This window comes from Osmerus mordax, chromosome 13 (genome assembly GCF_038355195.1).
Source record: "Osmerus mordax isolate fOsmMor3 chromosome 13, fOsmMor3.pri, whole genome shotgun sequence".
NCBI classification, from domain to species: Eukaryota; Metazoa; Chordata; class Actinopteri; order Osmeriformes; family Osmeridae; genus Osmerus; species Osmerus mordax.
In genome coordinates, this window is record NC_090062.1 from 5,345,948 (window position 1) to 5,360,617 (window position 14,670).

The following is a 14,670-nucleotide window of genomic DNA, read 5'->3' on the forward strand; positions in this document are numbered from 1 at the left end:
TCAAAACGACGTTTAATTTGCAGTTACATGACTGATACCTTAATTATCCACACACATCTGTCAACGCATTCTAGCATCTTAATGTTTTCATGATGAAACAGTAACGGACCACAGGGTACAGAGGGATCATTAGGAGACAGAAACATCTCATCGAAACATTTATTCAAACAGGCATTCATCGCACCCACAACTATGTGTATGAGAGAAACTAACAAAAACCCAGTTGTTCTTCGTCTGCCTCTCTACTATCTTCTTCTTGTTTCTTTGTCTCTGTCCCTGTTCGTCTCATCAGTACTGGATGTCTATATGGGAGTAAACATTGTTTATGAAAAAGTCGTTGTACATTAAAGCATTTTTTTGCAAGATGATATATCTTGCTATATCAAACACGATGATTTGAAACAGTTGTTGTTATATTTTGTAGTTTTTTTTGTAATCCATCCAAAACTAAATACATTTAAAAAAGCAACCTTCTGGAAGTAGAATGGTTTTCAAACGTTATCAGTTTCAAAATGTTCAGGGAGCTTCCAAGTCTTCCCTTCAAAGTACAAATAACATAAAGGTGGTCCCAGAGCTCCTTTGCTATACATCTCTAAAGCTCTAAAGCAATGCATACAGAAAGGTGACTTTAGAGTTGGACCATTGCTCATGCTGCACCCTATACAGTCTGGTGGCTGTTTAGACTTCCTGTAGGGTTGAATCATCTACCTGGCCTGCAGTCATATTGCCTCCTGCTGAGATCATTCTGGCTCATTACCATACATTATTTATTTATGTATAGACCTCTGACGTGGGTGATCATTGATTTTCCCCTGCATTTAATTTGTCTTTGCCGTAGTTTGTTCCACAAGTAGCTTCAATCACACCGCAGTCGCACGCACGTCTTATAAAACTCAATGTGATTTCAGGTGGAACAGACGAAGAGAGAGAGAGAACAGAGAACACACACATACACGCACACAACCCACATACACAGACAAACAAATGCACACACACACGCACACAACAGTGTAGTAATTCATTTGCTTCAATAAATGTGTTAAACCTCTGACAACCCTCTCTCCTTCCCTTTATCTCATTCTGTGTCGTCTCTCCCTTTCATTGTATCTCTTTCCTTCTCCATCTAAATCTCACTCTATCTGCTTTGTTCTTTCTCTCTCTTTCTCTCTTGTTTTTGTCACTCTCTCCCTCGCTCTCTGTATGTATACAGTAGTTGTTGCAGCAGTGATGGGCTTGTATCCAGTGGGGGTGTAGTATTGATTGATGTTGTGTGGGTTTTGGCTGATGTGACAGTATCTGCATAACAGACAGCCAGGGTCCACAGATTCACAACCTCCAGTTTATACATGTTCACACATGAACTTATCTATGGATAATGGCATGCCGTTTACAGTAGATGAGTGCATATACAATATAATGCATGTATCCTTATTATACACCTCAAGTCATTTTGAATGTCCGCTATGCTGTCTATATGTCATGTTTTCATTGCTTTCTTGACTAGCTTTTTCTTCTGAACATGTGTATGGCAGTGCAGTGTGTGTGTGTGTGTGTGTGTGTGTGCGCGCGTGTGTGTGTGTGTGTGTGTGTGTGTGTGTGTGGGGGGGGGGGGGGGGGGCGGTTCTTCTGCAATATGTGGCTTTTTGGAGTCAAATTAGATCCTAATCTAATAATCACAAACATTTTGAATGTGAAATAATTACTAGTTAAGAGCCAATCAGGACAGTGCCTTGACCTAGTGAAGCTCCCACTGCATCAATAGACTGCTAAGCTCTTTTGTCCTTCCAGTTCACAGAAGAGAATAAAATTTGTTTTAATTAAGGGGCATTACGTTTGAAATGTGTAAACAACGATTACGGACACAAAGAGATGGCCAGGACAAGGGGAAGGGCCTGAAAAGACCCAGAATGATCAAAAAAAAACATCAATAGATAAAAGGATGGCGACAAAAACATGGAGACGGCTATTTTGAAGAGAGATGTTATGTAAACAGCTGCCATGAACATGTTGAACATGGAGACGCCTGGAGAGGAAGGCCTGGCCTGGCTGCATCTGGATCACAATGAGAAGGAGTTATGACGCCAGCGTGTAGAGGTGGGATGAGTGCGTTATGGTAGAAACGTGGGCGATGTCCTTGTCAATGTCTTTAGAGTCCACTACTGTAGATTTTCACACAATGTACTGTATCATGCCGTGTTATATTACTCCCTGAAGGACCTGCCCAATGTGTCTGCTGGTACAATTAATTTATCTCTCATGGGTCGTCCATCATATTGACTTGAGAAATATGAATATACATTAAGGACATTATTGCAGCCTTCCAATACTCAGGCTGAACATGCCACAGTGTAGCGATGGCAGAGAGGGCGGGGCAGAGACAGAGTTTAGTAAAGATCCACCATTTATCTCCCAGATGTTTTATCAGTGTTTTATGATCACCGCGGAAACAAATATGCATAATTAAAAGACTCCAAATACCCTGAACACTGGGGGTGGTGCCAGGGAGGGCCAGGGAGGAAGAAAAAAGGTGTAAGTTAATTTAGATTACCAATTAAATGTGTGCTAGCAGTCGTGATGTGATGGAGGACAGGCTACAGGAGACATCACAAGCTGCAGAAGGGGAGAAAATGTCTCCTACAAGTTTAAATAGATATATTGTCGTGCTTGTAAAATAAATAGTAAATGCCTTGTGTGCAAAATGCCGAGCAATGCAATTTCTGCAGCTAAGATATCCAATAAACAGTATATCTTATATATTATATTTCAGAGTGTCATGACTAAGAGGTTGGCTTGGAGGGAGTTTTAATAAAAAACACTACTGAAAAAAGCGAAAGCATCGCACATAAGGGACATATTTCTGTTTTTGTGTTGAAGTTAGGGGATAAGGATTGTTTTTTACCCCATTGCTCTCAGCGTGGGTATGCCTGTTTTGCACCATCTGCAGTTTGCGTGTCTTTGTGCAGCAGTATGCATGGTGGTGCATGTGTAACGTGTGAATTTTATAGGTAATTAGCTAAACCAAGGATCTGGAATGGGGCTTCATTGAACAACCGGTAGACTTCACAAGTTATCAAAAGAGTAGTCAATTTATTTCATACACCAATAAAATGTACAGCAGGTATTCTAGGTCTGGTGCCACTGATACACAGGATGCCTATATAACCCAGCTAATAAAAATGTGGTGAAATAGGCACTGCAACTACACACAAAACGTCAACAAGATGCAATAACTGAGCACACACACACAAAACGGCAGTGAGGTTCACGGCAATTAATCACTCTGGTCTAAGCATAGCTGGACATACATTTAAACTATCCGATCAGGTATTACCCAACGTCACTCTGTTCGCACAGCTTTGTGATACAAAAAACCCAACCCTCTTTACGCTGCCAACATGCCCTTTAAGGGTTTGTCCTTAATTGACGTCGATTGTCTATTGGAGAAGCAGCCGGAGGCACGGCCGTGAATGTCCCAAAAGCTGGCCACCCATTGGAGGAGCTGGAGGCTCTGTAGTAGGTGTGCGGGATATCAGATGGGCTGTGGTCCACCCACTTCCTCCGTTGGCATCGATACTCAAAAGAAAGATATCACAATATTACATGCATTACACATGTACTGTATAACTGTGTGTGAGTCTGAATATATGTGTGTGTGTGTTTGTCTGTGTGTACAGTACGTGTGTGTGTGCACTTGTGTTTGTGCGTATGTGTGTGAGTCTGTGTGTTGTCTGCGTGCATGTGTGTGATACATGTGTGTTTGTGAAAAAAGAAAGAGTCTATGAGAAACCCTGTTAAACCGAGGCATATTTAAACCAAATCCAATAATCGCTCACAGGCTCTTTATCACGCAGCTTTAATAATGAATGAATAAGATAATCCAGGGTCTCTCCTTGGCACAGACCTGTCTACAAAACAGCAAACAGAAAAAAGTGAAAGAGCAAGGTATACAAAAATGACCTACTATAGGCATTATATTTTAGTTTTAAGTTCACATACAAGGTTGTAGTATTATAAGGACAAATTGCCCTGGAGTATATTGTGGGTGTGTATTTGTTTAAAAGACGACACACTACAAATGCAACAACATGGCAATTCATACACAGTACTTCAATATCAGACTGTGATATCAAGCTGTTTAGGTTAAATGTTCTCTCCTAGCCACAGGACCCAGAAGGACCATGATGCATCAGCTTATGAAGTTTATCTGCAGCAGTGTACCTGGGACCTATATATAACACTGAGAAGGAGGGAATGGGAGGGGAGGGTAGGAGAGGAGGCACCCAGAGTTGAGTAGAGAGTAGAGGAAAGAAGTGCAGAGGAGAGGAGTGGAGTGGTGAGGAGAGTGTGTGATAAATCAGGGGAACATGGCTGTGAATCATAAAGAGCAGATTGGCTCTGCCAGCCTCCATAAAGAAAGAGCTACTGTAGTGCATGGGTGTTGCTGTAGCAGATGTGCTAACCCTTACCCTGGGTATCTGTCTACCTCTTCCCATTCCTCACCTACCTCAGCCTCTGTGTCTGCAAATACACAGACTGCACACGCGCACCCATGCTCTATAAACAAGCGCAATTGCGCACACACACAAAAACACACTCTGATACACAAGCACAGATGCACGCATGCCATCACATACCGGTACTGCGATACATAAGCAGAATTGGGCACAAACTGCGCCACACATGCACTCCCGACACACACCCACACACACACACACCCACACACACCCACACCCACACACCCACACACACACCCACACACACACAGCTCGGCAGGAGCCCAGGTGCAGCGTCTCAGTGTCACATCTTGAGGACAGAGGCGTGTCTCTCCGCTCACCTGTCAGCTCTCAGGAGTGATTGATCACCTCCTCACACTGCTCGTGCTTGTGCGTGTATGTCAATGTGGGTGTGTGTGGGTGTGTTTGTGTAGTTGCGTGTGGAGGCCAGTGACATGAAGGTGTGAGTGTGTCGGTGGCGTCAGAGCAGAACTGTGTTGTGCCGGGCCTGCTGACCCGACTCCAGAGGTGGACAAGATGGAGGATATGCTTCACCTGCTTCCTCTTCTCAAAGCAACACCTCTTCACCCCAGCAACCAGGCAGGCTCCAGCAACTCACCTTTATTCACGGCATTCACTGTGAAATACCGGGTCTAATGTAATGGAAGCGAGCATAGCATTATTAGTCAAGTCAACATTGTAATGTCACTCATACTGATGACACTGGCCCGTTTTAGCTATCTGAGGGTGAATCACCTCCGAAGCACTGGAATGAGTCTCCAAAATATATATGTGTGTGTAAGTAAAGTAAACTGGGACCGATCTGAACATGTTCTGTTTAAAACCCTTGTTAGTTTAGGCTGATTTCCCACATACAATGAATTGTGGCCGTTTGCTTTTGAGGCGGTTACCTCCGTGATAAGGCTGTAATCAGCTCTTCATTAGAGACATTGTGCTGTGCGTGTTAGGGAGGGAATGACTATTTTCTTCTTCTTTTTTACATGCAGACTTTCGGTAACACTGTGGTATTCAATTGTTTATTACAAAGCATTTTAATTGAATCTGTTTGAGGATGCAGAGCACATTTAAAGAAATTAAAATAAAATATTATCTTGCTCTTTTCAAAAATGTTCTTCTGTCCAGCTACACCCTCAAAACAATCATCACAACACAACACAGACACTATCACAACCCAGCCTCAGCCTCCCGTGTGCCGGGCCTCTGAGAAGTCACCAGTATGTCTGGAGCAGTTACTGACAGAGGAGACCAGACAACTGGGTGGTTTCTATCTAACCTAGGAAGATGTTTCCTCCTGCCTGCCTGATTTACATGCAAGTCAAAAGCCCATAAGGATACACAAACGTACACACTCAGACTGTACACACACAAACACTGTGTAATGACACACACACGCACACACACACACAAACAGACTGTCCACACACACACACACACACATACACACAAACAATGCAATCAGAGCTAGAGGAGGTCCAGCTGAAATCTCCCCCATGAACTTCCTGGGAGTAACTTCTAATGAGGAAACGACAGTGGGATGACGGTCCAGAGGCAGAGCTGGCGTTGCATGTTCTGTCTGACAGGAGCCGAGGCAAGGCCTGTTAATGGGATGTGCCCACAGCCAGGAGTTCAAAGAAGAGTTAATTACTGTGATATGGTGGAGATATTGGCCCCTGCTGGGAGCCATGTCCCCATCAGTCAGAGAGCAGCCTGGCCCTGGCCCTCCTCTATGGGGAGATGGTGGGAACAAAGGGATGGACGTCGGGGCGTGGTGAGGGATGTGAAGAAGAGGATGGCGCGAAGTGAGAGGGGACCGCTGATGGAGGGAGGCTGAGAGATAGCGTGATTAAAGTGTGCTAAATAGATTATGGAATGCTGAAAAAAAGAGAGAGGGAGAGAAAGGAAAGCACATGTGTATCACAGTTTGTGTGTGTGTGTTTGTGTGTGTGTGTGTGTAAGAGAGAGGAGAGAGAGAGAGAGAGAGAGAGAGAGAGAGAGAGAGAGAGAGAGAGAGAGAGCAAGAGAGAGAGAGAGAGAGAGAGAGAGCAAGAGAGAGAGAGAGAGAGAGCAAGATAGAGAGCAAGAGAGAGAGCAAGAGAGAGAGAGCAAGAGAGAGAGAGAGGATTAAAAAAAGAAGAGAGAGAGTGGAAGTGACAGATGCTGTGAGTCAGGATGTGTGCAGGAAAAAAAGCAAAGTAACCTTATGCCAAAGCAAAGAGGAAATGACATGGGACAGTGATTGCTCATTCAGTGTGTGCCCTACGTGTTATCCAGTTAAACACACGCACACACTCACACACTCACCCACACACGCACTCACACACACACTCACACACACACACACACTCACGCACGCACACACACTTCTTCACAATGAGACCCACAGCTCTCACCCTCCCTCCCCTGCGTTCCATTTCTGTGTGTTGACACCATCAACCAGCCCTCTAACACCGTGCACATCAGCCGGGGCTTGTCACCGCATAAAAGAAGTTCAGCGAGAGAGGAGGAGGGTTGCTGAAAGGAACTTATATTAGACTTTATTATCTGGTCCCTGAAACATGGGCTCCACGGGCGCTCCGACAGTGCCGAGGAGCCATTTTCATCTCAATCTGAGGGGCTATGAGTGCGGTGTGCCACAGGAGCCGTACTTGCTTTATCAAAACTCCAGCTGCAACCAACATGGTGGGGTTTGTATGAGAAGGGGGAGATAAATTTCCTCTAATGATCTGACAATTTCTAGCTGATGTCTCAATTTATGCTCATTCAGATCTGCAGCCGTGAGCCATTATATTTTGAGTGAGGTTTAGAGAGCGAACAATCACACATTTGCAACATCCTCATGCACATATATACCAGTACGGCACACATACAGCACACACACACACACACACACGTACACACACATACTTCAAAACCACAGGAAAATACTTTCTTCAGAGTTCACATTCAGAACTCAGGTTTCTTCCAGCCGACTGAGTGAGTCAGGATTTCTTCAGCTTCAATGAACCGGTCTGACCTACAGTAAAGATGTCCCCAGAGTGTCGAATATGGAATAAAAGTAAAACAAGTTTTGTATCAAACTACAAATGTAACCTTTGTCATTAAAATGTTCAGTTTGTATGATACAAGCGTGATGTGTCATGTGACCTTGTGTTTGGTGAGAAGGTCACAACTGCCTGTTACACCTTTCACTGTGATTGAGATCTGTGGTGGCAGGGGATGGGGGAATTGTGAATGTTTTGGGGAACAATGCAATGAAGTCAGTTTTGGTTTAGCCAGAGCTAATGCCCAAGCTCAAAGGACAACTACGTCTTATAACACAAAATTAATGACGTTTTGAAAAAAACTGATATTACCAGTTCCGCACAGTAAATCCTAATCAGAATGTAAAATTATGCAAAATAAGTTCAAATGGATCACGGGATCGTAATAAATCTTTCATCGTAATCTGATCACCCCGGAGACAAATGGAGAATGAATATGTTAATGTGACACTTTGTATCCAGAAAAATCATAACGACTTTCCAGCTAATTGTTTAACTTTCCCAGGCTCCACAGGCAAAACCTCCAAAATCCTCTTTATTTATGAGTGCTCATCGTATTGAAGAGTCTCATGCATGCAAACAGAAGATACTTTCACAACTTTGTGGATATTCAGCCTAAACCAAAGGAACGGACTCATCTTCTCAATGTTGGAGTTCAGGGACGTAGATACCTTTTATACTGTTTACATATTGTGTATAAATGATGAAAACATAAAAAAAATATTAACCTACCCTATACATAAAAGTGAAACTTGGTCAAATGGGATCTTTAAAAAGCCTGAGCACACACAATCTAGCTTGAATAATTGTTTAGCCAATAGCCATCACTGGTTTAATGTCAGAATTTTCAAAAAACAAATCCCAGGTACTTTAGTGTATGTTGTCACACCAAACCACTCTTCAGTTTGTTTTCTCTCTGGTCCACAGGCTGATAATCCCACTGTCAGATGTCAGGTTGATGCAGTGCACTGACATTCCCTGTGATAGAATCATTAGATCACCTGGACCTGCAGGGCGCAGGGGCTCTTGGCAGAGCACCATGACAAGGTACCAGACAGAGGGAGAGGGGGGAGGAGGGCAGGTGTCAGGTACAGAGGGCAGTGCCAACAACAAGCTATCACAGAGGGGGACGTGTCTGAGGGTGAAAAATACTCCAGGCAGATTGATCCACAGATACCAGATCATAGCCTTTCTTATCATTGTTTATTTAGTAAATGTGTATGCAAAGCGACATACAACTAGTGTATAGACTGTAATAAATACAGCAGACTATCAAGAGCAGAAGTGCACAGTCCTAAAAGTACATGGTTATTGCAAGGCAGAGCATTCTAACAACTCTTATTATGTAAAATAACCAAATAAATAAAATTCTGATTAAGAGAGGGGCGGAATTCAGTACAAACCCAAATTAAACCATTAGGTACATTGATGCTGGTATGATCCATTGCCACTGTGTAAATAGCATGAATACATTCTTTGAGATGGCTAACAACCATATTAGCTTTGGGCTTCTGTAGAGACATATGTCATCACAGATCTGCATCATCAATTTGTTTTCTGCTCTTTTTCTCCTTTTAGCCATTGCCCAGCAACAGAAACATGTGCAGAGTTTTACCTGGAGACATGTCACACAACTGTCATCAGCAAACTGCTTGAGCTAAAAATACAACACCGCTTAGAGGCAACAATATATGCTATTTTGATGTGCAAGGAACATTAATAAGATATATAGCGGCTTTACAAGGCTTAATGGCATTGAACAACATAGGCCACTGTGCTTTTAATTGCTCCTCAATGTCAGTCTGTCAATTAGGGAACATGTGGAACAATTACGATTGATCTTTTTTTTTTAAAGCTAATGATGTACATAACTAGACATGATTTGACCAATTTAAACCTATAGACACGTTACTTGAAGGCTTTGTTGAGGGGGTCAAAACACACTAAGCCATATTGCAGACAGAGGAGAAAGTGAGACATCCAGATGTAACTTCACGGTAGTTAATCGACGAAGTGTAGGACATGTTTGTCAGCCATTTGCCTCCTATAATTTGGGCTCTCAAGACAGCCACACAAGGACAGGAGTTCAGACACACATCCAGAAGGCTCCACTCAGACTGACCTCAGTCAAACAAGCACACCTCAAGGCAGGAAACACACGAGCATCTCATCCTCAAGAGCTGCAGGCTCACTTCAATCTAAACAGCAGTGACAGGCATCCCTCCTCAGCATTCACACACACAACTAGGTCTCTCATTTGAATTATTATTGTGAAATGTAATTAAATAAATCCCTGGTAAGGTGCCTATAAAATCAGCTTGTAGAACAGGGTCAGTGAAGCACAAATGTCCCAAGATTAATTTGTGAAAGTTTATTTGTTCAGCATAAATGGATACATTTCTCTTCACCTTCTATGCTAATTGGAATCTTATGAATACAAATAAAAATATTTTATTATGTTTATTTGTTGCGAGGATGTCTGCTGCACACACTAACTTTTATCTGCACCCATTGGCATCTGTGCAGAGGTTATGCTGATTGCCTTTTAAACAAAGCAGAAACAGGTGTGCATTTCCATCGTAAAACTTTCAATGACGTCATCATTACCTTTACACAACTTTCTGTATTGTCACTTTCACACCAGTTTATGTACACACGTTTGTCTACCTTCAGAGACTGAACAGTGGTGCTGTAACAACCAATACAAAGTAACTGGTTGAAACATTTCCAATTGCTAGCACTCCCCAGCAAACACAAACGTCAAACCTTCATTCTTAAAATCTTAATTTTTGAGATTTTGTACCTTGCCTGCCCTACCTAAGAAAAAGCAACACTCCACACTGACAAAGAAAAGTGAAGTGATTCAGAATGTACAACCAATTTTATTTTGGTACAGTGCAGAAGATATAGATTTAGCTGATGGTAGAATTACTTATTACACTGTACAAGGATTATTTATGTATAACTTACAACTACTTTCACCCACTTTGCAGTGAAGTTCTCACACATCTGGTCATATAAAGCAGGATTGAGCCTCCATAAAACATTGCAGCTCTAAGACCATTTCAAATTAAATGACAAAGATGGACACAATTCCACAAATGATCACAGAGCTCCAAGTCTGAGGAAACCAGCCCTGTGTATTTTTAAAATAAGTACCTAGTCCATCACATCTATCCTACCATCACCGTTTCTTCATCAAGGAACTCATAATACGGAACCTCGAGGTTGAGGGGAGCGGGGCCTTTCCTGATACGGCCAGAGGCGTCATAATGGGAGCCATGGCAGGGGCAGTAGTACCCCCCGTAGTCCCCTGAGTTGGCAATGGGGACGCACCCCAGGTGGGTACACACGCCGATGACAATGACCCATTCGGGTTTTGTCACACGTTCCGTATCGTGTTGGGGGTCACGCAGCTCACTCATGTCGACCGCGGCTTCCGCAGCAATCTCCTTCTCTGTTCGATGACGGACGAACAGAGGCTTGCCTCTCCACTTGAAGGTCACGTTCTTGCCCTCTGGAATGTCTCCCAGCTTGACCTCGATCTTGGACAGAGCCAGGACGTCAGCTGAAGCACTCATGGAGGAGACAAATTGGGTGACTACCGTCTTGGCTGCGTAGACCCCAACTATGGAGAAGGCCCCGGTTACCATGTAGGAGAAGGTTCTCCTGGCCTCGCTGCTTTCCTGGGAAGACGTCTTGGGGTCCTGAACATCAGGCCGTCTGTAGTCGGAGAAGTCTGGTATTTTGATGTCTGTGTGGGCATACCGGATTCCAGCTGGGGCTGAGGACACAAGACAAAAAGATGGACACAGTAAGAATCCTTAAAACATTTTTTTTTAATTTTTCGTATATATACACATTTAAAGTTAACATATCGCAAGCATTGAGCTACAACAACATGAAACAAAAGTAACACCTAGAGCTCCATATGAGTGGCTAGTTGTGAACTTCACCGGTTAGCCAGATAGCTAACAAGAAGCAGTGTACAGGCGGAGTGCCTAACAAATAACCTTTCTAGGATTAATTCGAGGCATAGCCCAATTAACTTTGTAACTACTACTAACATGATCTCAAAAAGTGTTGCGTAAACTAGCATGATCAAATCAGAGAACACAAGTCACGCAATGACCTCTCTTTCAACTAGGCCCTTAGCTACAGCTTTGGCCAGCAAATCATGTAGCTGACTGGCTTAGTTAGCGCACTCATGTCGAAGACAATCAAATGTTACCATAACCTTCCCAATAGGTTATGATTGTATGAGGCAAGAGAGCTAGCACGTCCAAATACACCATTACAGTGACACTTTCATAAGGTAAAATGTGAAACATTAAACAAAGTTATGAGAAGATAGCTAGTTTGCTACTGCTAAAGCTAAATCCCAGACTTACCATTGATGCTAACAGAGACTGCGGGCCCAGTTTTCGGGCTCTGTCCGTTTAAAGATTCGCGGCATAGGAATGGTTTCTTCACATCTACCAGCACTGTCTCTCCTTTAACAACGACTCCGGTTATTAAGGGTTTGAGAAGCCCAGCAACAGCATAATTCGTTGCCTGCAAGTATGGGGAGAATGACCCCGATCGAGCAGCAATGGACATCATCGTTGTATCTTGTTGGTCTGTGCTCTACGCTGCTAGCTAGCTAGGCTACGACCTTGCTGGGTGGTGAGGAAGAGAGGACGTCGTGACGTCACAGCGTCACGTAAATAACTGCGACATCCAAAACGGACTCCGCCTAGAACGGATCTAGGATCTGTCTATTCTCTGTGGGAGATCTCGGACACACTGCAAGAAGGGACACACTCTTCCCCCCATATACTGCAAATTACTTATGAAATTATTTATTTCAAATTAGATTTTTGGGGGGCAGAAGTAATTGGCAGTATAGGCTACATTCCCAAAATATTATTAATGTAAAATAATTCCATAATAATGTTACAATTTTGTCCTAAATCCATTTAGTCAATCCATCCTGATAACTGGTAGCAAATAATTGTATACCATCTGTGTATTATAAGTATATATGTTATAAAATGATAGAAAAAAGGCAGATTCACCCCATCCATTAAGTACAAATATATATATATATATATATATATATATATATATATATATATATATATATAAACCTATAGCACTTTAGTCTTCACCACAAAGTGATCTTCATTCAATGACATCCTACAGTCTACTCTATTTGTGGAGCATTTCTATTTCTTTCCCTCCGCTGGAAATGAAGGCTGTTGACATTTCTAATCTACAATATAGAGCTCAGCAGGGCCTGGAGCTCCTGTCCTCTCTGTACCATATCAGTCACATCACTCTTGACATTTTGAGAGCTGCTGTTTCCACAAGGCGTCACAGAACTCTGACCAGCAAGAAGAAACCTGCACGTCCTTGGGGCGGCCTTCTTCTGTTTGCCCATTCCACAAATCCTCTCTACATTCTAAGTTGTAAGGTGTTGTTTTCAAGAAAAACTATTCTACAAACAAAACCCGTTCTTCTGGTATTGGAATCTTTTTGAAAATGCCAGTTTCCATCGGCCAGCATCTCCTGATTAATACCTGTGTGAATGGACACATACAAACATGACATTACTCATTTAGAGAGAGGTCACGAGGAGGGGAGGTCTGTTTTGTCTACTGAACGAAGAACATACAGCCTGACCATCTCCACTTCCAGGAGGCTGATGTGAACTTCCTGTCCTCTCGCCGTGGTAACCAGTGAATTTAATCCTTTAAAGAGGTAATCCTGTGAGGCCTTTAGAAGACATACTAAGTCCATGTATCCCGCTGGCTACTCTCACATAGCTCATGGCACATTAAAAGCTGACAGGCGACCTTTCACCTCCAGCCTCATTTCCACGGACTCCCACTGAAGCATTTTCTTCTGGCACAGCTGGACATGCCAGAGAGGAGGGGATTATGTCACAGTCGCTTTATAGTGACATTTCTGGTCGAGTCCCCAAAGTGAGACTAGCTTTGCTACGACACACACACATGCACATGTGTTCGCTCCTGCAACAGTTCTTGTGGCGGTAACTTCATGGTGTGGTATGCAATTAAACGCCTTGTCTTCTCGGATTTAGTGTGATTAGTTGATAATATGTGGAGAAACTCAAACCTCCAAGGCTCTGTACAATACCAACACAGCCATCTTGACAGGCTAAGGGGACAGGGAAAGGCTTCTGCAAAAGACAAGCCACAAGGAACATAATATTCAAATTATCAATCCATGTTATCCGCCTGGAACAACAAAAACACGTATTGAAGAAAAAAGAGAGAAGGGAGAGTCAGGTCAATGACTTTCTAGATTTACAGTGCCCCTAAAGGTGATACCTGGAATGATTATTGGGGATAATTATAGATTTATAATTTGAAGTCACTTAAATGCAACGATTACCTGTGACATTTTGGTCACATAACCTTTAAATTGTAATATGATGAATCACATAACCGAGGGGAGGGAATGTGTTTTAATCAGTCAACTTCCAGAGGTATTGATCTGTCATTAAACATACATTTTGATTGTGGTGGTTTGTCGTCGATGTCACAATGAAGGTTAATCATTAGTGCCCAAAACATAGCATTGGCTTTAATTTGACAGTGTGTCCTTTCATCAACGTTTGATCAGACTTGATCTAGTTGGAGTCAATGCTTTTTAGATATATAGGATCAACAGAAACATGCATTTTCTTCTGTTATTGCGGTTACATAGCGGATAATTCACTCTTCCCTTGTGGATTTGCTCTTGCTTCTTTTACTGTAGGCATCGTTGAAGGCCTACTTCAAGCACGAACACGTCGAGAGGAACAAAGAAGGTGTGACAGATACTTGACAAGAGTGCTGTCTATCTAAATGAGAATCTGATATCGCTAGAGAACAAATCTATTTGTTACACTGTGCCATGGCTAAATTGTGAAGCAGAGATGATGTCTGATGAATTCCTAAAGTAGTAGTTATGTCTCCAGTGTATCACCAGCCAGAGCAAAGATAACCTATCTGCCAAAAAGATGTTTGTGTAATATTATTCAACATTATTCATCATTGAAACGTGGTAAACAGTACTTCCTTAAAAGAAAAAGTATAATAATTTCAAGAATGTATTTTACATGAAGA

The 14,670-nt window shown here is 42.6% G+C and overlaps 1 protein-coding gene across 1 annotated transcript; it reads right to left on the reverse strand.

Moving 5' to 3' along the window:
- Positions 1-10,417: 10,417 nt before the first annotated feature.
- Positions 10,418-12,216, reverse strand: uqcrfs1 (ubiquinol-cytochrome c reductase, Rieske iron-sulfur polypeptide 1). Its single transcript, XM_067249474.1, has 2 exons — positions 11,947-12,216; positions 10,418-11,339 (listed from the first exon to the last, which is right to left on the reverse strand). The coding sequence occupies exons 1-2, from the start codon at positions 12,155-12,157 to the stop codon at positions 10,729-10,731; spliced, it is 822 nt and encodes a 273-aa protein (XP_067105575.1). The 5' UTR covers positions 12,158-12,216; the 3' UTR covers positions 10,418-10,728.
- Positions 12,217-14,670: the final 2,454 nt, after the last annotated feature.